This window comes from Nannobrachium achirus (genome assembly GCF_963921795.1).
Source record: "Nannobrachium achirus genome assembly, chromosome: 8".
Lineage (NCBI taxonomy): Eukaryota > Metazoa > Chordata > Actinopteri > Myctophiformes > Myctophidae > Nannobrachium > Nannobrachium achirus.
In genome coordinates this window covers 46,312,760-46,338,832 of record NC_137817.1, presented here as the reverse complement: position 1 = coordinate 46,338,832, position 26,073 = coordinate 46,312,760, and the positions used below count along the sequence as shown (strand labels likewise).

The 26,073-nt window shown below is 43.4% G+C and overlaps 2 protein-coding genes across 2 annotated transcripts; one reads left to right on the top strand and one right to left on the bottom strand.

Annotated features, from left to right (window-relative positions):
* Nucleotides 1-301: 301 nt before the first annotated feature.
* On the top strand, nucleotides 302-21,657 carry pgm2l1 (phosphoglucomutase 2-like 1). The gene is made up of 14 exons (XM_080732147.1): nucleotides 302-807; nucleotides 8,418-8,585; nucleotides 11,626-11,732; nucleotides 12,972-13,056; nucleotides 13,209-13,292; nucleotides 14,474-14,670; nucleotides 15,338-15,527; nucleotides 15,748-15,845; nucleotides 16,784-16,964; nucleotides 17,403-17,496; nucleotides 17,921-18,050; nucleotides 18,839-19,028; nucleotides 19,793-19,926; nucleotides 20,486-21,657. The coding sequence occupies exons 1-14, from the start codon at nucleotides 682-684 to the stop codon at nucleotides 20,586-20,588; spliced, it is 1,887 nt and encodes a 628-aa protein (XP_080588273.1). The 5' UTR covers nucleotides 302-681; the 3' UTR covers nucleotides 20,589-21,657.
* A 3,483-nt stretch (nucleotides 21,658-25,140) lies between these two features.
* LOC308290157 (olfactory receptor 52E4-like) lies at nucleotides 25,141-26,073 on the bottom strand (the record flags this gene model as incomplete). The annotated part of the gene is made up of 1 exon (XM_080731932.1): nucleotides 25,141-26,073. The coding sequence occupies one exon, from the start codon at nucleotides 26,071-26,073 to the stop codon at nucleotides 25,141-25,143; it is 933 nt and encodes a 310-aa protein (XP_080588058.1).

Below are 26,073 nucleotides of genomic sequence, written 5' to 3'. Positions count from 1 at the left end.
CAAGTAATTTTTTTTAGACTAATACTTTTGCACTTCCACTCAAGTAAATTCTGAATTCTGGACTTCTACTTGTAACAGAGTATTTCTACATTGCAGTATTGATACCTTTGCTAAAGTAAAACATGTGAGTACTTTATGTCTTTATCCACCACTGGTTATAATAATAATAATAATAATAATAATAATAAAAAATAATCTTATTTTGAAGGTAGAAATCACATTCTCCATCGAGTTCCGTTGCGGCGTGTAACTTGACGCATCTCGTGCATCATCAGTCAGTCTGGTAGTGCTACTGTTGTCAGACCTTTAAACAACTGAACTAACTCAACTAATTAACTAACTAACTAATCGACTTCGCAGCTCTCACGTTGAACTGCATTTAACCGTATTAAAACAGTGAATGTACTCGCTACTAGTGTAGGTCTACTACTTGAACTGTTCGTGTCTGGTGGTCTTTGTAACGTAGTAGCAGCAGCTGGCTTCTGCAGTGACACCGTTACCAGGCTCTGTTGTGTAACGGTCATTAGTAGTGATGTAGGGCTTTACCGGGTACAGCACACTTAACTTAACCCGTTTAACCAGGTATTTAACCGGGTTAACCAGCGGTAGGTTATGTGTGTTTAGGTCTGGCTGCAGGTAGACAGACAGTCAGAGGACACAGAGAGACTTGGATAGACAGACATGATGGGGGACAGCGGCGGTACCAACGGGGTGAAGATGAAGAACGGGGACCTGAACGCCAACGAGCAGCTAAGCGGCGAGCCGCAGCTAGACAGGAGCATACAGCAGTGGCTGGCATGGGACAAGGTGAGGAGGTCTATCTATGGACCATGCAGTGTTGTTGTTGTTGTTATCTGGTCTGCAGCATCATTTCCTTGTTTGACATGACATGCAGGTACTTTTAGGCCTGTAATTGTGGTCTGTCTGATTCTTCATTTTTATTTTTTTAGCTTGTATACTTGTATAGCTTGTATTTTGCTGTTTCTTAAAATGTTTAGAGTAGACAATGTGAATTGTTTTGAGACTGACACAATATGTCCATATATGGGCATTCCCAAATGGGCTATCCATATACAGTAGCCTATGGGCATTCCCAGATATGGGCTTAATATTGATGACATCAGGGATCTCCATATATGGACATAAAAGGGATTGTATTAGTGATGTTTCCCTAGCAGGGCATCATCTGGGAATGCCCATATATGGACTTAAAGGACAACTCTGCCCTAAATAACATCTAGGCTAATTTTCTTACTTATGTTGATCCAAAATGACTGTCCATGGGGTTGTCCAGTTTCCCCAGCAGAACCCAGCAGCTCTCATAGAGAGGAGCCTATAAGCCTATCGCCTTTATTCTATTTGTTGCGGTCAAAAGTGATTTTCTTTTTCATGAATGCGTTACTAGTTGTCATTACAAACACACCCATGCCTTGGTTGTCCTACACAAGCCACCACAATCTCATAAATCATGTTTTGGGGTGAGCATTCGGCATAACTGCCAATCAAAGTGACTGTACTGGCCAATCACAGAACATCTTTTCCGGGTCTTGGCAAAACACATAAAAGCATAACATCTGTTTAGCATAGGGTGGGACAACCAAGGCATTGATGCGTTTGTAATGACAACTAGCAACACATTCATGAAAAAAATAAACACTTTTGATCACAACAAATAGTGTAAAAGTGATAGGCTTACAGGCTCCACTCTATGCTATGAGAGCTGCTGGGTTCTGCTGGGTAAACTGGACAACAGGGGCATTTCTGCCTAATAGACCCCATGGACATACATTTTTGGATCAATATAAGTAGGAAAATAAGCCTAGATGTTATTTAGGGCGGAGTTGTCCTTTAATATTTAAGTTTTTGGGCTGGGTAGGGCATAAAATGTATGCTAAGACAGGGCCAGACAGGGCCTCAGGCTGGCCCAGTTAGGGCCAGGCCTTAATCTTTGGGCTGAGCTGGTTGAGTCATCATTGTGATGTCAGAAAAGGTCAGGCAAATGAATTCTGTCTTGGCCATTCATTTGCAACATCATTGTGATGTCAGAAGAGCATGAGGTGTGACAGACAGACAGACATGAGCTGCAAGTTTTCATAATAAATAGCCACCTACGGTCGCAATAAATAACCAAAGTAAAGTACAATGAGAAGTTTACATCAAAGTATCTGAGGTATACTACCCTCAGAGAAGGAGTAGCCTATTTAATTAGGATCAGTCTGGGTCGATGTGAAGGTGCTTATGAATGTGATAATAAGCGGGTGCATCTCTCCACTCCGACATGTCTCCTTTCCGACATGTCTCCATTCCGACATTAACCTTATCTCTAACCCTAACCCTAAACCTAACCCCTATGGGAGTGTCGCCACTCCGACAATAAGAAGTCAATTTCAGAGTGGCGACACGTCGGAATGGAGAGAGCCTCCCGAAATAATTTAGGTTTATTTCAACTACCCACATTTTATAACAGTCATTTAACTTACTAAACCTTTTTTAAATATATATATATTTGACTTAAAAAGAAAAAACCTCTCTCACACTTTTGCCAGTGTGCCAGTAATCACCCTACCCTGTGCCCATGTTGGCACCCATGTCGTGCCTAAGGCTGCCTACCCCTGGTCTATATAATTGGGAGAACAGATATGAGTTAAGAGGGGACTCCTTAAAATGATTCCCACTAAAGTGTCACTCTGAAAAGCGTGACAAAAAGTCTTTACATTTTAAGATCATGGAACAACCTTCCAGTGGCGGTAGTGCATGCTCCTTCAGTCAACCACTTACATTTTTGAACCCCTGGCCAGTATCCATATTCTGGGGGGAACATTAGCCAAAAGTAGCAAGTTGTCACAACGTGTTGTGAGCTTGGTGTAGATGGAAAAAAAAGACGGATTAAGTTTATAAGGTTAAAGGAGTAGTTCACCCCCAAAATGACTTTATTTCTATTGATTAGTCATACCATGGAGAATTGAGTTCAATATTGAGTTCCCCATCCAGGCCCATGCATTTGGGTCCCCATCCAGAAACAATGGGGGTAAATTTACTATAATATATGTTTTTTTTATATGTTTTTCAAAAAAATATTATTGAACTCAAATCTCCATGGTGTGACTAATCAATAGGAAAAAGTCTTTTTGGGGGTGAACTACTCCTTTAAGTCGTTCAGAACATATTAGATACATTCTAGTCAAAATGTATTATGTTAGCCTCGTAAACTGTCCTGGTCGAATTCACTTTATCATGTGTCTTCTTCCGCAAACCAAAAAGTGGAAGATTCAATCAGCGTCTGTCATGAGTGCAGACGCTGATTGGCAGTGGCACTTCCACTTTCTGGTTCCTGCAAAACACCCAGCCAGCACTTGGTGCCAGACTGGTCTGCAGAATTCACACGACCGGGATGGTTTACTAGGCTAATATTGTGTTGGCGTCCTGTGCCAGACATTTTCAATACATTTAAATAAATTAGCTGGGTACCCCCGGGCAACCCCTCAAGGACCCCTGGCGGTCCTCAGACCTCACGTTGAGAGGTTGCTGCCGCAGGTTGCTATGTGTCCCGGGCCTCCCAGCTGTTCCCCAGTGAGCTGGCTCTCCTGTCTTGCCCCGCTGACCTGTAATGGCAGGCTTTCTGTGTAATTCCACACTCGTTGGCACGTCTGCATCAGCCTCATCTAGTATGAGAGTGACGACACTAGTGTTGTCTGCGTTGACTCCCATTGTAAGAATGGAATGCGGAAATGCTCATGTTCTATCTCTTTTTTTTAATTTATATTCTTTTATCCCACAATTCTGTAACCCATTTTTCACCCAGTGCCAATTGCCTACGTAATCCTGGGCTCTGCTCTCCCTCTGCTGCACCTGAGGAGACAACGGACTGACCTCATGCTTCCTTCTATGCATGAGGAGTCCATGTTGTTCACCTGACAGTGGGGATTTCCCCGGTTTGGACGTAGCGCGTGGAAGGAACAAGTTATTCCAACCAGTTCCTTTCCCCTCCATCAGGCGCCTCCTTTTGCACAAAGTAGTGCATTGCAAGATAGAGGGCGCCAGATCCCTTTTAGTCACACCCTACCACTACTTCCTGTTCATTCACAGAGCATTGATTCTAGTCATTTTCTCCATTAGATTTCTTTTCACTTTTTTCAATGTTTATTACTTGGGATGGTAAAAAGATGAGGCAGACAAACACATTTTATTTTGACAAGTAATAAAAGTTGAAAAAGTGAAAAGAAAGCACTTTAATCTAATGGAGAAAACAACTAGAATCAATGCTCTGTGAATGAACAGGAAGTAGTGGTAGGGTGTGACTAAAAGGGATCTGGCGCCCTCTATCTTGCAATGCACTACTTTGTGCAAAAGGAGAATTGAGACCAGGATTAGTGCATGTTTTTGTGAGGGTATCAACCCTAGGAGACACGGGCAGAACATGCAAACTCCACACAGAAAGGCCCTATCGCCAACCCCACCTAGGGTGTGGGCGCTGATGACGCGTGTTGATGACCTCATGTTCTATCTCAATGCGATAGTTCTGATGTTTTTGGAACTATCTCATTGAGATAGAACAAGCGGCGAGATCAAAGCGTGTCACGACTCTCTTATACGGCGCTGGTCTGCATAGTTATTAAGCCTGATTTAATACTTCTCTGCACAACGGTGACTCGCACCGGAAATAGCAGATGTACGAGCTCACAGCCCGACGCGGTCGTGAGCTTGTAAATCTGCTATTTTCTTTGTACAGTATACAATTCTGACGTTTAGGCTGCTGAGTTTGCAGATGTAACAGGAGGGGGTGGGGATTAAAGGCTCAGGCATGCGGGAAAAAAAAGGTAATTTATTTACTCCTTTAAGTGTCTTGCTCAGGGACACTTTAGACAGGTATTACAGGGCGGGCCAGCAGGCGAACCGGTGTCCTTCTGATTGGTTCAATCCCCAGCCATCCCCAGTCATGCTTAACCCTAATCGTGCCTATCCCGAACAAGTTCGGCTTAAGTTTATTTCAATCCAATACAATATTTTATTTGCTATTTGACTTACCCTGAGCTGCTTGGACCAACGTGGGTGGTCCTGGCTCGTCCATCGCTTACCAACGAGAGACGCTAGATGGTCCGACGATTTATTCCATTGAAAATGGTTTAAAATAAAGTTTAGAGCCCCCCAAAAAAAACTCAATCTATACTGTCGGCGGCGCAACGTATTCCAGGGTGCCTATCCTGGACTAGTCCGGGATATTTAATAAAATGAATTAATTAATCGGAGGCCTCAACGAAGCCCCGGTCTAAATTTCCATCCATGGCCCGGGCCCCACTCGGCCATCCACGGGCCGTAATCGCGCAACGCGGCCGCATCGGGCCGCCCACTCCAATAATAAGTCACATCTTTAGAGAGGGTTTTCTCTGATTTCTGATTTGTGACCAACCAGAACGTTTTCTTTGCGACTGAAATAGCTTTAGATCGGGCTTCTAGAAAATAAAACAGTGAATGGCTAAGTGTTAGCTATCTTCCTCCTCTAGTCCCCCATAGCAGCGGCTGCAGTGAAAACACAAGGCAGTACTGTCTTCTTCTACGGTAGCTAGAGCGAAGGCCTATACAGATATTTCTGGCACTCTAGCGGCCACTTGTGGCCCGGGGCACTGTATGAGTTAAGACTATATAAATGGCACCCATAAATGCCTTTCTGCTTGGCATCGGGTACCAATGGGGGACATACTAGCGTAGCGTCACGTCCAGGGGTGTACTCGTACAACGTCATGTAACATAGTAGTGTCACGTCCACCGGGTGTACTTACTACTTGTACATAAAGATGCCTCATGCTATAGAAACAGGAGATAGGCTATGGATACGTTGGACCCACAGGTTACTTACTGGTTCTATTGAAGAGAGTGGTCTATCCAAGAGGAGACTGTCTATCTGACATGCTGCCCCATGGCAGAAATTTACTTAGAGGGTCGCCTAAATGTCATGTGTGTCTGACCTCCACTCTAAATGTCACCCCTTCTCCTTTAACACATTAAGACCGGGAACGCATTATTTTATGCTCTAACTATTAGAAAATAGCAGATATACAAGCTCACAGCACGGCACGAGTGCCGCGCTGCGAGCTTGTAGATCTGCTATTTTTGAAAAATCAAGAATTTCTTCAAAGTCTTTGAATATTTTGACCCGAGTCTCTTCTAAATCCTTTTAAGGTTCTGTGGTTCTCAAACGTATTCATTCCAAGGACCCCCAAAATTATGGGTGCCGCGCTGTGAGCTTGTATATCTGCTATTTTTGCTATTTTTCCATAGCTTAAGTATAAAATAATTACAGGTCTTACTTAACACACACTATACCAGCTGTTTTCAATAATATTCGTAAGAAACCTTTATTTTTAGAACCTTTCATACATTATACATATAACAGCGCAGTGCAATTCGATCCTGTCTGTCGAGGAAATAAATTAATAATACAGTGGTAGTCATTAGCATACGAGAGCAGCTGGCTTACAGCCGCAGCATTTGTTTTATTTCCAAGTCCAAGTCCATAAATATATTTATGATAAGTGATATATGATCACTCAGTGTCCCGGGCTGCCACTGCTATCCAGGATCAAACACCTGTCAGTAGCATCATGGTCACCGTCACAGACGTCCAGACTAGGAATGGGATGATAAATCGTTATTATCGTTTATCGTGATAAAACACGCTCACAATAAGTCTTGTGGAGATTTTAATATATTGTGAAATTGTCCTCTGTCATACGTTGGGATCAATTCACCTTTGATCCACTTAAACTCTCTACAAAAACACACCTGTAAACATACTTGATATAAAAATAGATGATCTACAACTCACGACGTGTTGTGGCACACTGTGAGCTTGTAGAACTGCTATTTTTTGGCACATTTTCAGCCCCAGAATATGGATGCAGGGGTTCAAGTGGTTAATAAAGTGGCATTTTAAGAGTATTAGGCTTATTTTGATTATTGCGATAATATCATAATTTTGGTTACAATAATCGTGACATGACATCTTCGTATCGTCCCATCCCTCCCTACTCACAGCGATGCCCACATGCCAGATGCAGGCTAAATAATGTTTTATCAAAGACAAATCATGGGCTCATAAGCCACTTATTAGTGTATACCAGGCTTATTTTTATTTTTTCCCGTCTTCATGTAGATACTGGGCAAGGAAGTATTCTTATCTGTTCTGGAACAGCATGCACAAATTTAAAACCCATGGCAAGGTTGCAGTGAATTCTTAATTGATTCACCAAAACAAGGGCGAAAATCTGCCCTCCACCACATGCGTAAAGGCTGGTTTCTTTTTCATGACTAAAGATCTTTGCATAGATTTTTGTTTATTTGTAATTTTATATTACATTTATTTACTGTACTTAGTTGGTGTCATGCACTGAGAATAGCTGATTTACAAGCTCACAACATGTCGCACGATGACACACTTTGAACTTGTAGATCAGCATTTTTCCTTCTTATTCGGTGCATGACACCAGTGTCAACTACAGTAAGTATAAATCTGACTTTACAGTGCAATCTTTTCATTTACAATAGGGTCACTCTGACACGCAGGAGTTGTTAAATTACAGTCTTGGAGTACTCTCTCAGAGTTAAATTACAGAGTTGGAGTACTGTACTCTCTCAGAGTTAAATTACAGAGTTGGAGTACTCTATCAGAGTTAAATTACAGTGTAAATCTAACCCATCAGTTCGAAGTGGAGCGGTGCAATTGAGCAGCTCTACCCTGTGTGTGTGTGTGTGTGTGTGTGTGTGTGTGTGTGTGTGTGTGTGTGTGTGTGTGTGTGTGTGTGTGTGTGTGTGTGTGTGTGTGTGTGTGTGTGTGTGTGTGTGTGTGTGTGTGTGTGTGTTAACATGCATGCCGAAAATAGCTGATCTGCAAGCTCACAACGTGTTGTGGATGGGACGCATTGTGAGCTTGCAGATCTGCTATTTTCACCACGCAGAAACTTGCAGGATGTGGGATGTTTTACTTTTGCCTTCACAATAAAAGCTTATCAGCTTTAGGCTATGACAAGACAGAAGCAACATGGGAAAGGATAACGGATTCGGTGGCATTTCACATTGCAAAGGGGTGCAGGAAGAGTGGGCACCTAAACTTTGTGGGCACCTAAAATTGGATGAAATAATTGCTGTGTGGTTCTATATGGGCTGTGTCAATAATTTTGACAAATAGTAGCTTGCAGCAGCATATTGAAAAAAATCTAATCAAAAAATAAAATAAAATCAAAAGAAAAGAAAAAATAACTAAACTAGTTCATTTTTAGAACCATTCAGTTCAACATTTTAAATGATGAACTATGAACTGAACTAGTTCACTTTCAAATTTGTGAACTGAACTTTGAACATGTAGAAAGTGAACTTTCCCAACACTCTCTGTGTCTGTCTGTCTGTCCATCCGTGGTCCTCAGAACCCGCTGACTCGAGGCCAGGTGGAGGGGCTGGTGGAGCAGGGCCGCTGGGAGGAGCTGAGGAAGAGGATGGGCTCCAGGCTCAGCTTCGGCACGGCGGGACTGCGCTCTGCCATGGGAGCCGGCTTCTCCCGCATCAACGACCTCACTATCATACAGGCCACGCAGGTCAGTGCAATTCAAAAACCACATGATCCCGTTAAGGCCGGGAACGCATTATTATGGGGCATTATCACTTTAACCATTATTTTATGCTTTAACTATCGCCAAAATAGCAGATATACAAGCTCACAGCTTGGCACCGAGTGCCGTGCTGTGAGCTTGTAGATCTGCTATTTTTGAAAAATCGTGAAAATGTGTGCAAGTCTTTGAATCATTTTGACCCGATTCTATAAATGTCTTCTAAATCCTTCTAAAGATTTTGGAAATACACATGTTTCTATGTCAGTGGTTCTCAAACCTTTTCATGTCAACCCCCATCTCAAAATATTATGTATCAGGGAACCCGGATCAAGTCAAGACAACTAGAACAAGTCAAAATGTATTATTGCCCAATTTCACGAAACATGTCCCGGAAGGGCTCTGCATAAAAACAAACACACATATAAAAACAATGTAGGCAATTGAAGATAACTGACATTGAACTGGGTGACTGGTTCACAGTGCTGGTAATTTAGTGCAGATACGAAAAGGTGTCAGTTTACTCTTGAATAAGTTGACAAGGCCCCCCGTGTGAGCGCCAAAGGTTTTACTGTCGAGCTATAATGGTGCATTCAAACCTGAAGAGATATATTTGTTTCTAGTCGCTTCAATCGCTTCACTTTGGTCGCGCTGGTCAGCGTTGTAAAAATCCCAAACCCCCTAAACATTTCCCTGTCTCCGGACAACATCAACGCTGATTGCCTGTCATGACACGATGGGTAGAGTGGGGGGAAAGCGAAGGTCGCTTCAGTTGGATTTTTCCAGCTGGGGCAAAGATACCGAAGCAACCGTTCGCGCCTCCCGTTCGGATCGTTTGCGCCGCGCTCGGTCGCGCCGCACCCGGACGTACGTCGCCTCGTCTTTGCATTCACTTTGTAATCGCGCCACTCGAACTATCCAGGTTTGAACGCACCATGATGGAGCGGCATGTGTGGGAACTTCTGGGAAGGCGAGTTGTTTCCGTTTGAGTTTAATGAAGTACCTTTTGTCAGCCAGTAGGTGTCCTACCTGACAACATTTTATTCACTAAAGAGTCCTATCAAAACCTCCACAAACTGTGAGTCAGTCAGTCAGTCAGTCAGTCAGTCAGTCAGTCAGTCAGTCAGTCAGTCAGTCAGTCAGTCAGTCAGTCAGTCAGTCAGTCAGTCAGTCAGTCAGTCCGTCCGTCCGTCCGTCCGTCCGTCCGTCCGTCCGTCCGTCCGTCTGTCACATCTCACACGTCACACTATTGCCCTGCTCATATCTCCGCAACCATTGCCCCGATCCATGCCAAATTTTGCACACACACTCCTTGCCTGCCAAACTACAACCTCCAAGGACCCCCGGAGCTCCAGGGACCCCCAGGTCCCTGGGGGACCCCCAGATGTAAAAAATGACCAAATGTGCAAAAATGACCAAATGACCACCCCAACGGGGCTGCTCACGGGGAATTCCCGGGGACCACCGACTCCTGGTGCTCCAGAACGGATGCCAAAGTGGTGGCGCCCCCAGTGGAGGACCCCCTCCACTGCAGCTCACATAAAATGCCGTAACTCGGGCTAGGAGCGTCCGGGAGAGCCGGGGCCGGTACCTATTCGTCCGCCAAGGCAACGCGGAGACCCCACCCCTCATTTCTCACATGGCCCTCTTCTAGCGCCACCATGAGGCCGATTCTTGCAAAACACATTTTTGGACACTGCTCCTACAGATTTTGCCCTAAAATCACACAAATCGGTACACACTATGTCTACACTCATGTCATCAACATGGATCTGTCCCATATAGCGCCACCATCAGGCCGATTTTTTCAAACACATTTTTGGACACTGCTCCTACAGATTTTGCCCTAAAATCACGCAAATCGGTACACAGTATGTCTACACTCATCTCATCAATATGGATGTCCCATATAGCGCCACCATCAGGCCGATTTTTTGAACCACATTTTTGGACACTGCTCCTACACATTTTGCCCTAAAATCACGCTGCGACCTGACGGTCGCTTATCTCCCGATTAGGGAGTCTTACTGGTAGGTAAAGCTGCACTATGACCGATTGAAGTGTTTCAAATTGGTAAAAGTGTTTTACCAATCTAGACCATCTATTCTAGACCCAAACGAGTGTACCTTTTTTAGTTTCCAACATTCATTTATTATTATTATTATTTTAATTATTATTATCATCATCATCTTGTATTGTTGTGTTAGAACAGTCTCTTAGGAAAGTGTGCCACCAACATGTCGCTGCTCGTACCTGACTGTATGAGTAAGTGACAAATAAACCCTTTCTTGATTGTTGGTTCCTGATACTAACTAACCAGAAAACAATAAACAAAACCTAATATCCAATCTAACTAGAAACTACCATACTCTCACCTAATCCAAACATAGTACAAAGACCTTCTTACCTGATTTCCTAAAAAAACAATTGTCTAACATGGAAATACAAATACCGGTAAGGAATATATAGAAAATAATATACTTAGCGTGGCCCCTTTTTCCTACTAATGCACCGTAGATTCAATGAACCCATCACTGGACCGTTCTTATTGTCACTTCTAATCAAGTCACCATAATGCCACAAAATGTCTGTGTGTCTCTAGCTGTGTCTGTCGGATCTTATCATCTAGTTGTGTCTGTCTTTGAGTCTGTCATTTTGATTGATGGAATACTTTATTAACAGACTGCAAATGGTGCAGAGGTACAGTTATACAATAATGCTAAAAGGATAAAACAAAAAGCCCTGACGGCTTAAAGGGGAGAACCACCCATTTTCAATATTGAACTATCATTAATATACCTTTGGGTTGGTATGTGGAAATAAGAATACGAAATAAGAAAAACCCTTACGGTTACAGGTCCATTTGGTTTACGCTCTCAAGAGTTAAAGATCTATAAGGCTCCATTTGGTTACCAACCCTCCGATATTTCACTGGGGAACCCACTCAAGGACCACTGGTGGTCCCCAGACCACTGGTCTAGTTGTGTCTTGCCGGATCTTAACGTCTAGTTATGTCTGTGTCTTTTAGGGGATATACAGATACCTGTCCAAGTATTTCCCAGACCTTTCCAGCAGAGGAGTAGTTGTGGGATACGACACCAGAGCCCAGGAGCAGAGTGGCTGTACCAGCCTCAGGTACCTACAGTACACATAATAACCAGAAAGTATGACGGTCAATTACGCCCTAAATAACATCTAGGCTCATTCTACTACTTAAAGGTGATACACCATGCATTTAAAAAGTATTTATGTCATATTGTTTATGTCCCAAAAACGTTTTTCAAAAGGTTTGAGGCTAAATTACCACTCCTGAATAGAGAGCCTCTCTCATTTTTGAATGGCTCTCAGAGCATTTCAGCTGCAGTACCACCTTTGGCCTGATCTGGCTCTGCTCTCCCTCTGCCAACCTGGGGAGGGCCCTGAACTGAGCTCATGCTTCCTTCAGTGCATGAGGAGTGAGCAGGCCGCTTCTTATCACCTGACAGGGGGAGCTTCCCCGGTTGGACGTAGCGCGTGGAAGGAACACGTTATTCCAACCAGTTCCAGTCCCCTCCATCAGGCGCCCCGGCTGGCCAGGGGGAGGCATTATAGAGACCAGGATTACTGCATGTTTTTGTGAGGGTATCTACCCTAGGAGACACGGGGAGAACATGCAAACTCCACACAGAAAGGCCCTTTTGCCAACCCCACCTAGGGTGTGGGCACTGATGACGCGGAGGAGGGAACATGCCCCCAGCACCCACAGCGTCCCCCGGCGGGAATCGAACCCAGGACCTTCTAGCTGTGAGGCGACAGCACTACTGACTGCGCCACCGTGCCCTCTTCATTTCTATACCTATTTCAATCAATATTAATTAAGGAGTTGTTCCGATACTGAAACTGGCAAAAGCCTGGATAAGCTGCCGATACTATAATGCTGGTATCGGCGAGTATGCCAGTCTATGTCATTCAGATTAACCCTGGGCGATATGGCCTTTTCAAATATCGGTATGATATTTAAAAAGGTTTTCTCTTCAGGCTGCCACAGACCACAAGCTACCGTTTAATATAAAACCTTATCAATTTCATCAATCTCGCCAAAGACACTCAGCGACATCAAAGAGTCATTCGCCAATCTCGTCGACAGCATCGTCGTTGTTAATTTACAAACTGGCATCGGATATTGACCGATACGCAAGTTATGGGTATCGGAATCGTGAAGGAGAAAATGGTATCGGTACATCTCTAAATGAAATGGTTAATTCCACAAGCAATGAGTACTATACATCGGGGATGAATTGTTTCTTTATCAATGTTAGCGTTGAATAGAATTCAATTTACAGTACGTAGAAACCAGTGCAGTCAGCTAACGGTGCAGGTGTGTTTGTTGTTCAGACTGGCCAGACTGACTGCTGCTGTGATGCTCAGTAAAGACATTCCTGTCTACCTCTTCTCCAAATACGTCCCCACGCCATTTGTGGTGAGTAAGAACCACAAACATCAAAACGTGCACAAACCTCTTCGTGTGTACGCTTGTGTATCGGCTTGTATGTACTGTATGGGTAATGGAGTACAAGCGCGCCTGTGCGATCATGCACGTTTGTGTGAAAAATTAATGTCTGTGTTTTCCAGCCGTACGCTGTCAAGAAGTTTGGCGCAGCTGCTGGTATTATGGTGACGGCATCACATAATCGCAAAGAGGACAACGGATACAAGGTACACATAACACTGTTTAAACACCACTTTTACCTTTGAAACAAACCTCAAAGTGCTATAGTAGAGAATAAAAACATTTGCATAAAAAAACAGTGTGATCCTATGTGTCCTATCTGTCCTATTAGGCATTTGAACCTGGCTACTAGTTCACATTTAATGTCATCAAATCTTTCTGGGTCAAGATGCATGTGTACACTTATGATGATACACAGGGTTGTTAGGGTTACTTTTAAAAAGGAATCCCCTACAGTTACAAGTTACTTGCAAAGATAATGTAGTCAGTAACGTAATCTGATTATCACAATTTAAAAAGTAACTACTAGTTACTTTCAGTTACTTTTGGATTACTGTTTTAGCAAAACTCTTTAATTAAATAAAACAAGTTTTACCATTGATAACTAGACAAGAATATTGAGCCAATGAAATTAGGAAAAGGACAACAGAATTTTACTTAAGCGAAGTGGCAGTACTTTACGCTGATTCGACTTGATTATTTTATTGCTTGGCGTTATAACTTATTTGTAAAATTGATGAGGGCAAGGGGAGAATGTAATCCAGCATGTAACCCCCATCATTCAGATCCGTTACTGTAATCCAGATTACACATTTTAAAATGTAACCTGAGACTTTACAAGTTTTTTGTAATCTGATTACGTAATCCCGTTACATGTAATCCGTTACTTAACAACCCTGATGATACATGTAAGGAACACTTACTTAAAGGTGATACACCATGCATTTAAAAAAGTATTTATGTCATATTGTTTATGTCCCAAAAACGTTTTTCAAAAGGTTTGAGGCTAAATTACCACTCCTGAATAGAGAGCCTCTCATTTTTGAATGGCTCTCAGAGCATTTTCAGCTGCAGTACCACTGCAGTACTTTTTTTTTTTTTTTTTAATTCTTTTGAAAAAAAAAAAAAGAATTCTCTTCAAAAACGTTCGTCGATGACGTCAGCGACGGCAGCAAATCTGGACAGCCTGTTTTGAGAACCCGTGGGATGCTTTTAACCTCCGCCTTCCCAAAACCAGAGAAAGACACAATGGTCAGAAATGGGACTTTGTGAGGATAGAAGGTGCTAGTGGGACCCCAAAAAAGGTTTTAAAATAGGAAAAGTGAAATTTCATGGTGTATCACCTTTAAGTTATACTACCCATAATGCCATGGTTCCTTGTGTGCAGGTGTACTGGTGCAACGGTGCTCAGATCTCCAGTCCTCACGACAAGGAGATCCTGAGGTGCATCGAGGAGAGCCTGGAGCCCTGGAGCGCCTCCTGCTGGATGGAGGAACTGGCCGACACCTCCTGCCTGAGCACAGACCCCCTGGAGGAGGTGACCAGCTCCTACATGGAGGACCTGAAGACGCTCTGCTATCACAGGTTCATCAGCACTTCATTTAAACCGTTTAGGCCTAGAATTATTTAATCCAGTGAGTTGACAGAAAAGATATGTTTCCCGGGTTAAAATTGTTTTTATATGATGCTGGGTGAAATCATCCGGCAAATGGGCGGCATAGCTCAGGGGTAGAGAAATTCCTATTCTAAAACAGGCTGAATGCCCCATCTCAGCACCGACCTCAGTGGCTTGCCTCGCTTATCGCAAACTCTCAATCCATGCACCCCGGGTTCGCATCCCGCTCGTGCCACTATTTTTCTGCCCACCGCGCACAACTTCTTTTTTGCCGATAAAGCATAGTTATTGACCATGACGGAGGTGCATCGTCTCAAGCGACCTTGAGCCACTTGAGACACCGCAGAGCGAGCTAAAGCGAGCAAGTCGCAATGTCGAGCTTTGCGAAGGTCCACGACTCAGCGCCATTAAAAGTTGTAAACCAGGGGTCCAGAATAGTAAATATTGTTGTGGGGACTGCTGTTGCGACCGACTGCCGCTCAAAGGGACTTGTGGGTTGGGCTGTTGCATGCAAGGCTTCCCCCCCATATTACGGTCAGAAGCAGTTGCCAGATGATCTCACCTGCGTGCTTTTTATATAGCGTTTGGCCAATATTATATTAGTAGTACGATACATATCTCTCTTGTGTCTTACAGCGATCTGAACAGCAAGTCTCCTCTGAGGTTTGTCCATTCGTCTTTCCACGGAGTTGGACACCCGTACGTCCAGCAGGCGTTCCGTGCGTTTGGGTTTCCTCCTCCCATCGCTGTGCCTGAACAGAGAGACCCAGACCCCCACTTCTCTTCTGTCATCTGTCCCAACCCAGAGGAAGGAGAGCCTGTTCTGGTAACTACTAATGTCAAGGCCCCCAAAGGCTTGTGTCAAGAAATGCACCCATTGTTGATTCTAGATCAGTTTGTCTGTATTGACAGGCAGGTGCTTACTAGAAAAGAGATGAGATCCGAGCACTCGAGGAGTTTAAAATAAAACAAAGTTTATTGTCTAAAAACCTACATGTTTCGACCAAGCAGGTGCTTACGTTGTGACGTTGTATTGCGTTTTTCAGGAACTCTCTCTTCGGCTGGCAGAGAGGGAGAACGCCAGGGTCGTCTTGGCGACAGATCCCGATGCGGACCGCCTGGCTGTCGCTGAGCAAACTAACGGGTAACAGCCGTCGTTGCTACACCGGTCCTCTGTAGCTCAGTAACTCCCTGGGTTTGGGTGTTCCATTCCCTTTCTATCTCAGTGTGTAGTGCAAGGTTCAAGGTCGTTTTTATTGTTACATCTTGTGTATAGTACTTATTTTGTTTTGGCTTCCTTCAGCCGATCTTGTCCTTTCGCCGACCAATGGGCATTCATAGTGAGTAGAGCCGATCTGCAAGCCCACAACATGGCACGATGCATTGTGAGCTTGTACTGTGGATCTGTTTGGGCTGAAAATTCAATGGAATTTTGACTATAATGAAATCCTCAAATGGGACGCTAGGTTACATTCTTTTAGGGTTTCAAATTTGGCCCTGTATTGGGATTGCGCACAAGTACTGAATATTGTAAAAAGAATATTACAATAATCCAGATACTTGTTTCACTTATAACAGTCCAGATGTAACAGTTACAGGGATATAACTGATTATACTGATACATTAAGGGTGCGTGAGATAGGACCTGAGATTGATCATTTACAAACCATCAAAGTAGATATACTCTCCAATTAAGATGAATGTTAATTCACCCCACATACAGTATAAATGATGATGAATGATAATGATTACAACCTGTTTTGCATGTTGAATACTTTGTCTAGAAATAGAACAAAATGAGGACTCCAAAAAACCCTGTAGGAGGTGCAGGTCTAGTTAGCAAGCACATGTGAAAAGGGCAGGACCTTCCATAAGGAAGGGACTGCATATAAAAAATAATATGGAAAGAGCAGCTTTTTCCAACATGAAAACGATTATGGCGATTATGCGAAATAATTGCGATTATCTCAAATAATTTGACCGCTCTGAATTCTTTCATTTATGACCAACGCTCTTTGAGGTTTTTCCTCCCCATACGAAATCAGTGTGCTTGTGTGCGTGTGTTGTAACTTTTTTCTTCAGGTGTGGTTGGAAGGTGTTCACGGGTAACGAGTTGGCAGCTCTGCTGGGCTGGTGGATGCTCTTCAACTGGAAGGAGAGACACCCAGAGCCCAGCGACACTCAGGACGTCTACATGATGGCCACCACCGTCTCCTCCAAAATACTGCAGGCCTTCGCTCGCATAGAGGGCTTCCACTTTGAGGTACCGTGGATGAGATCGCTGTTACAACAGAGTAGAGTTAGTAGTGGCGCAGTGGTTAGCGCTTCGCCTCACAGTTAGAAGGTCCTGGGTTCGATTCCAACTTAACATTGTTCTGTTTTTGAAAACATTTGACGCTAGAAATACACAATGCAGTAAACGAAAATGTATTCTATTTGATCAACACTTCCTTGATGATCATATGTAAATTGACAAGGATTGACAACATGTTGAATGTTGAAATATTATATTTAAATGTGTGAGAAAAATGCAAATTCAGCAAATTGAGATGCGTGACATGGAGCGTATGTTAATCCTCTATAACCTTTTAAGGAAATAGCCTAGTTTGTAAATTGGAAATAGTCTGGTTTGTTAGTAAATAGTGACACCTGGTGACAAAAGTGCCACACTGCACTGAACTGTCATGTTCTCTGTGAACAGGAAACTCTGCCGGGGTTCAAATGGATTGGAAAGAGAATGCATGAGCTGGCCAAGACCGGGAAACACGTCATCTTCGCCTTCGAGGAGTCCATTGGTCAGTGATACAATATTAAAAATGATTGAAGAGTTTGCAGTTAGCTTGCATGTGGGGTAACGTGATAATGCAATGTGGGCAAGTCAGCTATGAGTAAAAAAAAACAAAAAACACGCTCTGCCAACAAATTGCAGATCTACAAGGTCACAATGCTTGCTGAGTTGTAGATCACATATTTTCTGCAAGCAGGCTTTAAGGAAGCACACAGACCATAGTGGATTCTAGCTGGGCTTTTAGATGATAGTCTTGTTTTTGTGAGGTTGGTACTTTTCATGTAAAATACTGTTTAATGTTTGTGTTGAAGGCCACAGTTCATGACTAGGGTATTGACCTTTCGTGTCATAAATTGAAATATATATTGTGTGTGTGTGTGTGTGTGTGTGTGTGTGTGTGTGTGTGTGTGTATTTGTGTGCGCGTGCGCAGGTTTTCTGTGCGGTGATATAGTTCCTGATAAAGATGGTGTGAGTGCAGCTGTGGTCGTGGCTGAGATGTCCGCCTACCTCCACAACAACAACCTCAGTCTGTCTCAACAGCTGCACAACATTTACCAAACGTAAGCACCAACACCTCAACAACACTAATAACCAGTAAGACGCCTAAGGGCGACAAGTGACCTCGTTCAACTATACTTTCCTGTGCTTGTTTTTATTTGCTAATAGAGTATTCAATCAATCATGTAGGAGGCTTTATTCACTGACATTCAGCAAAAGTAACGTAACTGTGGCAACACATATAGTATTTACTTAAAGGTAGGGTAATTGATTTCATTTAATTCAAATAATTACAAAATGGGTTTATGTTCTGATAATACTAGTTACTATAGAGAGTTTGGTCCATATTTGGACTTCAGCCTTATCCCCTGTGAGGAGAAAAAAAGCAGTTTCAGTTTTGGTGGAGGAGACAGGTTTTCCTCCAATCAGGATAGAGTTGGGCCTTCCTCCAATCATGGTCAAGTGGGGGCGGGCCTTATGCGCACCAAGGCTACCACTTGATCATGATTGGAGGAAGGCCCCCGCCTGTCACCTACATGAAAACTCAAACTCAAACTTAAATGAAATCACTTACCCAACCATTAAATACTTAAATAGTGTATTGAAATAAAGACGTCACTGGCCTCAGGAAATCTCTTTCTCCAGATATTTTTCCATTCAAAGTGGATGGTAGATACAGATACAAAAAAAAATCTGCCACAGATATTTCTTTTATCTGTGGCAGATATTTTTTTTATCTGTATCTACCATCCACTTTGAATGGAAAAAATATCTGGAGAAAGAGATTTTTTTATCTGTTATCTGGCCCAGTGGGAATGGGCCTTAACACTCATGTGTTTCATGTTTTTAGGTATGGCTACCATATCTCCAGGACGTCGTACGTGGGATGCCATGACCCTACCAAAGTTAAAGCCATCTTCAGTCGCATCCGCAACTACAACGAGCAGGGCTCGTATCCACAGAGCTGCGCTGGCTACGGCATCAGCCATGTCAGAGATGTTACTACGGGCTACGACAGCAGCCAACCGGACCAGCGGTCGGTAAGCCACCGTGAAAACATGAATGACCGAAGCCTCTCGCACAGTCAGTGGAGTTGTGTTTGTGAGGTGTTGTCTTTGTGGTTGTGAAGGTTCTTACAATTTACAATTTAGGGATTTAGCAGACGCTCTTAATCCAGAGCAACTTAAGCAAGGACAGTGCAAGGTGGTACTGTATTTTCACTACTTCTCAAACGTTTGTTTGCTAAGTTATAGAATTTCTTAGATTGTTCTTTTATTTATTCATGAAATTTCTTAGAAAAATCATTGAGTTTTGAAATAATAATAACTATCCCCCAAAATAATCACATTTTAACTGACAAGCACTAGGAGTTGAGGCATTACACTTTGTATAACATGGTTCTATTGTGAAAATAGCAGATCTACATGCACACAATGCTTCGCGTTGCGAGGTGTTGCTAGCATGTAGTAGATCGTCTATTTTCAAAATTTCTGCTGCTGATATTTGACAATTTGGCCAGTGTTTAATTTGTCATTTTAGAGCAGGTATTAAAAAGTCCTTAAATTGTCATTTTAGAAATGTGCATATACCCACTATACACTTAAACATTATGTTGGTTTGTTTACTGATGAGTGAGAAAACAATGTTGCACATTAAGCTAATCATCTGGGGTCCCCCCAAAATAATTTGGCGACCCCCCTGGGGGTCCCGACCCACAGGTTGAGAACCACTGTTCTAGTGAGTCATGGTGTTGTGTGTATTATGGTTCTTCCAATGACTCATGGTGCTGTTGTGTTTTCTCAAGGTTCTCCCGGTGAGTAAGAACAGTCAGATGATCACCTTCACCCTGCAGAACGGCATCGTTGCCACGCTGAGAACGAGCGGCACGGAGCCCAAGATCAAATACTACACAGAATACTGCGCTGCACCGGGACAGAGGTAGGAGAGCCAGGCTCTAAACACGGCCAGGGCTGGGGGTAGGGTTGGGATCCATATTTTATAACACTGAGTAAACCGCATTCGCATCCTGCACATTGGGAACTGTTTATAGTATCGGTTTCATCACAGTCAGAGTTTTTGTGTGGACTTCTCATGCTATACATTTACAACCAGTGGTTCTCCAACTTTTAAATTTCAAGGACCACCATAACTCTGAGGTGGTCTTCAGAGTTATGAGGTGGTCCTCAGACCCTTACATTACAGACCTGTAATGTAAGGGTCCATTTGGAACTCCCTCAAGTAACCCAGAGGGTCCCTGGACCTCACTTCAAAATCCAGTGAGCTGCATATAGGAATTGTTAAAGAGAACCATTAAGGCATCGGACCTTTTGTACGTGGAAATCATCATTATGGAACCGGAATCATTAAAATCCTAAAGGATCCCAAACCCTAGTTTGGGAGGGGGGGGGGGGGGGTTCCCTTCTGTGTACGGTTTGTGATTTCTTTTTAAGCAGTTTTTTGGTGTATTATATTCCGTGTTGTTGTTTGTGTGTTGCAGTGACATCTCCAGCCTGCAGGAGGAACTCGTCCGAGTTACAGAGACTCTGGTGGAGGACTTCCTGGAGCCCGACAAAAACAACCTTATTCGCCGCGCCATGTAGTGCTGCTGCTCACCTTTTAGAATGATTATGGTATTTATCCATCATACCGCCCCATGTAGTGCTGCTGCTGCTCACCTTCTATAAGCATCACGGTATTTATCCATCATGCCCGCTCTGCTGTGCTGTTCTGTGTGGAATGTGATGAGCAGCACTTCACAACATTAGCTCACATGCTCAATGTTCGCTTTAAGTCAAAAGGTAGTGTAAATAAAGTGGGACAGTGACGCTGTTTATACTGTTTGTATAAATGAATGGATTGGTGATTGATCAGCCGATATTGATCCGTTAAAAAGGCGTGATTCAGTTCTGCATGTACGCACTGCAGAGTTTGAAAGTGAAACGGGGTCCTCAAACGCACAGGGTTGTTTTCCCTCAATAACCATCTGTCCTGTCTACTGTAAGTGCCCCTGATCAAGGCAACGCACTGTGACTTACTGTTCAGATAAATGACTGAAATATCCTCTCCTTTTTTTCCTGTACCTTCTCTCCTTTTCCTCGCTTTTGGTAATGTTTGTCAGTTAGGGGTTAAAGGACGAAGTTGACATAAATATGTCTCCTTTCGACTATGAAGGGTTAACCCTAGAACCTTCCAGAAGCTGAACCTTTCAAGAACCCGTGAAGTTCTGGAATCCGAGTTTCCATTATAACCAGTACCACCCCTGAAGGGGGAGGTACGTCATACAAAAGAAAACTCATTTTAAAAAAAAGTGAAAATAATCGGCTCTACAAGCTCATATCGCGTCACATTGTGATGCGATGTGAGCTTGTAGATTTGCTGTTTTCGAATGTTGAAAGTGTTAGTTCTCAGTTCTGGGTGCCCAGTTGCCAGGGGTAGGAACAAAACTGAACCTCCTGAGCACGGCCCAAATTACTAGGTTCTGAGAACCTTTTGTCTGAAACCTTGAACCACTGCGAATGGAAACACAGCCAGAACATGTTCACTGCACAGCATGGTTTGGCTTAGTTAGTCGTCGAAAAGAACCAAAACAGCACAGTACTATATTTAATGTAGACATTCTGCTTCCTGTCAAGTCTTCTGAAGGAGGTAATAAACACTTCTGGTTCTGTCCTTTCTGTTTGTGAGTCTTTATTATTATGATTATGAACAGGTGATTATAGTCACTCAAAACTAACAGGCAGTGAATAAAACACACACCTGGGATTTGGGCTTTTAGGAACTAAGTCAGAAGGTCTGCTAGCAGAAAGGTTGCAGGTTAATTCCTGTTGCAGGCAAAGTGCACTTGACCCAGCTTTGAGCTCCACAGTTTAGTCACTGGGAACAGTTTTGTATCAAATCAATGGAAACGCAAACACATACGATTCTTCAAAACATGTTGACAAATCTACAGATTTAGTCGCAAACTCACAAATCGCTACACATGAATAATCTCTGGAGTTATGCAACTAAGTTTCGACTAAATCTGTAGTATTGGCAAAAGATGTTTTGAAGATAACTGAACAATGTATGGAAATGGGTGTGGCACACATGGGGCATTGTGTCATGATCCAAATAATCCATGGGGTGGGATGGGTGAGCGGATTCTATTTCCATTTACAGTAAATACCATGTCTTCTGGAGCACTGGATACCCTATGGGGGAGACTGGGCACAATAGGCTACTCTAGTATGCATTGTGAGCTTAGATTGGCTATTTTCAACCAATGCTTTGTCACTGTTTAGACTTTAGAGAGACATGAGTTAAGTGAAGTGCCATTCGCTGTCTATTTGTTTTCTTAACCACTTGAACCCCAGCATCCATGTTCTGGGAGGAATATTAGCCAAAAATACCATATCTACATAAGCTCACAATGCCTCGCAAGCTTGTAGATCGGCTATTTTGGGGGGGAGAAATATTTGGTGTAGATAGGAAAAAGCACAGTTGTAACTAGGGTTGCCACCCGTTCCGTAAAATACGGATTCGTCCCGTATTTGAGAATGAAATGTTGCGTTCCGTATTGAACCAATACGGAACGCAGTTTGTTCCGTATTTCCCAAATGCCCCATAAAGGTCTGTCACTCAAACATTGAATTTAACAATAATGAACTGGCAGCACTCGCGGGAGGCAAGCAGGACATCCTGTGTGCGTAAACATAAAACATCCAGTGGCTCGGTGCGGTGGCTCAGTGAATTTGAATTTTTTTATTTTTGAAACATTTCAACAACACAAATCTTGAATGACCTGGCAAAAAATATATATAAACTAGAAAAATGCTCTTCGGAGCACGGGTCTCCGCCAGGTCAGGTAGGATATTCATACAATTTAATTTGTCATATTTTGGAAACAATTGCCGATTTCAAACTGCAAAAAGCTTACACAATATTGTGTGTTAGTTATAACAATTCTATGTATTTCTGGGGTTTGGGACTTTAAAACACACGTTTTCTTCCTGGCACGTGCCAGTGCCGCGCGCCCGGAACGCACGCCACCGCGCGGCCGGAAGAGGTGTCCCTTATTTCAGTTTCTGAAAGGTGGCAACCCTAGTTGTAACTCAAGTCAATTTATCTAAGAATATAGAGGGGTTTAACCTAAGCTAGGCCTACTATCGATTTCCTAAGTTTACCAGTAGCCTATTAACATAAATTGTAAGGACTCACTGAATGCTTCAAACCAAGCTATTTCAGTATAACATTTCATAACTTATCAACACTATTCTTTAAAATAAGGGTCTGATCTTTGAAGATCTGTTGAACATGTCTGAAAAACAAGCTTGTTGCTCGTCAGGTTTCAACTATGTTTTGTTGGTGTGATGAGGGGTGTTGGCCACCAGGTGGCAGTGTATGCTGGTCATATTTCTTAGAGTGCTAATGCTTGTTCTAAGTTGACTCCCTGTCCATACAAGGACCTAACAGCCAGGATCAATTCAAATATGTTGTAGTTTTATTCATTCATCATATTCAGTGCAACAATGCACTTTAACAATAAATAAATAAAATAGAATACATACAATTAAAATAAGAGTATAGAAACCATGGGTTCTAGGGGGTTCATACAGTAGACAGTATAATACAGTGAACAATTAAATGTGTAGGGAAAGCAAGTTAAGAAAGATCAAATATGATCTGACGTTATGTAAAGATGGAGTTATCTATGGATGTGGTGGTCATCAGAACGGGAACAAAACAAAAGGCTGATCAGCAAATGCACATCTACATTTAAAAAGAACACTGGCCATCAACATAACGCACATAATGCATAGAACTTTATAGATTTTGTTTTTCACAAATATATTTGCTTATATATACAGTATATATAATATACATCTGCTGCCTTTTCCCCCTTTTCAAATGTCTTTTGTTGCATTCCTGCAAAAAAAGGGAAGTCATGACACATAATTAAAGAGACACACAACACAAACATCAGATTTCATGACATTTCATGACATTGCTGGCCATATCCCTACCTTTACGTAAGCAAGGTTAACACAAGGTAATACATCAAATGAATAAATAATGTAATGAAGTAATAAGGTAAACCAAATCAAATCATCAGTCTAAACATTAGAATATCCAAAAATATATACTGTACATTGAAACTTCAAATGAACCCGGAATCTGTCTAAATAACATGCTATCTAAATTATATTTTAACCTTTGCATTTTGTGGTATAACAGTGGATAATGAATTGGGATTAAGTCTGCAGTTCTACGCAAGGGAGAGTCTGTTCCACAGTTTGGGAGCCAGAAGGGAGAAGAGTCTGGGACGCATGGAGCGTTGACCCTGATGTTTTAGGGAATGGTTCTGCCATGCAGCGTCCCTGGCTGCGTCTCAGGTCCTATTTCCTACACTTGCATCCTTTCCTTGTATGTTAGTCCCTCCCACTGAGGAAACATAGAAGACGAGAGAGGAAAGGAGGAACATTTGTTTAGAGAAGTGGGACGTAAATTCCACAGCCATAAAAAGGTAGATGCCTCTTCCGGCTCTCTGGTACCCGTCTCGCATTGATAGGCATTTTTGATTGACAGGCTTGGAATTCTTCCATGTGCGTAACAGACACGGAAGGTCCGTAGGCAAATCAGGGGCTGGTCTTTTCGTACGCAGCTCTTAAAAACAGCCGGAAAAGACGCGTTGTGATTGGCCAGTAGTTTTTTTGAGTAGCAGCCTGCCCTCAACACTTCCACTTTTCTGCCTATCAAGTTGGACGGGTCGCTCCAATCAACTGCAGCGGTGGACGAGGTATCTAGCTTTTTACATCTGTGCGTCAATTCCTCTGAAGTGTGATGTCGTGCGACGTCCATTTCTGATGCCTCTTGTAAGGGCGTTCAACTCGAGGGGCGGAGTAATCACTGATCTTGCAAACACTTCCTGGTAGGAAGCATCAAGGTTTCCTATGTCCTACCTCTTCATTGATGCCTCCTGATCCTATTTCCTATGTCCTTCGAGACTTGACACGAGGAAAAAAATGGCCAACCCAATTCTACTTCCTGTAGGAGCTAGGATGTAGGAGATAGGACAGATCAGAATAAGGACCTGAGACACAGCCCGTGTTAGCTGATCTCTTTCTCTCTCTCTTTCTCTCTCTCTCACACTCTCTCACTCCCTCACTCACTCACTCAGTGTTGCACATGGACCTTGCGCGTGAACATGCGCGCCACCCTGCGTCTGATCTGGTGCAGGTTGATGCCGTAGATGATGGGGTTGATGAGAGGAGGAACCACCAGGAACTCGGCTGCCATGATGTTCCTGAGCGGCCTCAGACTTCGGGCCTTGCTCCCGAAGCGAGTGTTCAGTGCGTCGAACACTAGAGCCATGATGAAGTACACCAGCGTCACCAGGTGAGGGAGGCAGGTCTGCATGAACTTCCTGCGGTCGTCGCGCGAGCGCAGAGCGGCGCGCACGATGCGCACGTAGGACACGACGATGAGCAGCACCTGGCAGATGTGCGATATGATGAGGGTGATGGCGTAGATTTCGTTGATGGTCGTGTCGACGCACGACAGCTTGACCACCTCCCAGTTGGTGCAGTACAGCTTCTGGAGGTGGCTGCCACAGAGCGGCAGCCGGGTTGTGAACACTGTGCCGATGGCCGTCTCCAGCAGACTGAGGCCGCATGCCAGCATCAGCAGCCGCGTGGCTGTCCGATGCGTCATGATGGAGTGGTAATGCAGTGGCTTGCAGACGGCTACGTAGCGGTCATACGCCATGACCGTCAAGGTGCTGAACTCGTAGAAGACGTAAGAGTAGACGACGAAGAGCTGGGCGACACAGCCGTTGTAGGAGATGACCGGAACGTCAGACAGCAGGTCGTGGAGGAGCTTTGGGTAGAAGCTGGACGCGCCGTAGAGGCCGTTCACACACAGGTTGCACAGAAACAGGTACATGGGCTCATGGAACATTTTCTCCAGGAAAATGGTGACAATGAGGGTGAGGTTGACGAAGATGGTGAAGAGATACGAGACGAGAGCGAACGCAAAGTAGATGTGTCTGTCCGTCTGTGTTTCGTTAAGTCCCTGAAGAACAAACACAATGTCCTTGTTTTTGTTCAT

What these genes read in the sequence shown, in the direction of transcription:
- pgm2l1 (XM_080732147.1), top strand. Translation starts at nt 682, where the DNA reads ATGATGGGGGACAGCGGCGGTACCAACGGGGTGAAGATGAAGAACGGG. An exon ending in AAGACGCTCTGCTATCACAG is followed by an intron (nt 14,671 to 15,337) that starts GTTCATCAGCAC and finishes TGTGTCTTACAG; the next exon opens with CGATCTGAACAGCAAGTCTC. An exon ending in AGGAAGGAGAGCCTGTTCTG is followed by an intron (nt 15,528 to 15,747) that starts GTAACTACTAAT and finishes TGCGTTTTTCAG; the next exon opens with GAACTCTCTCTTCGGCTGGC.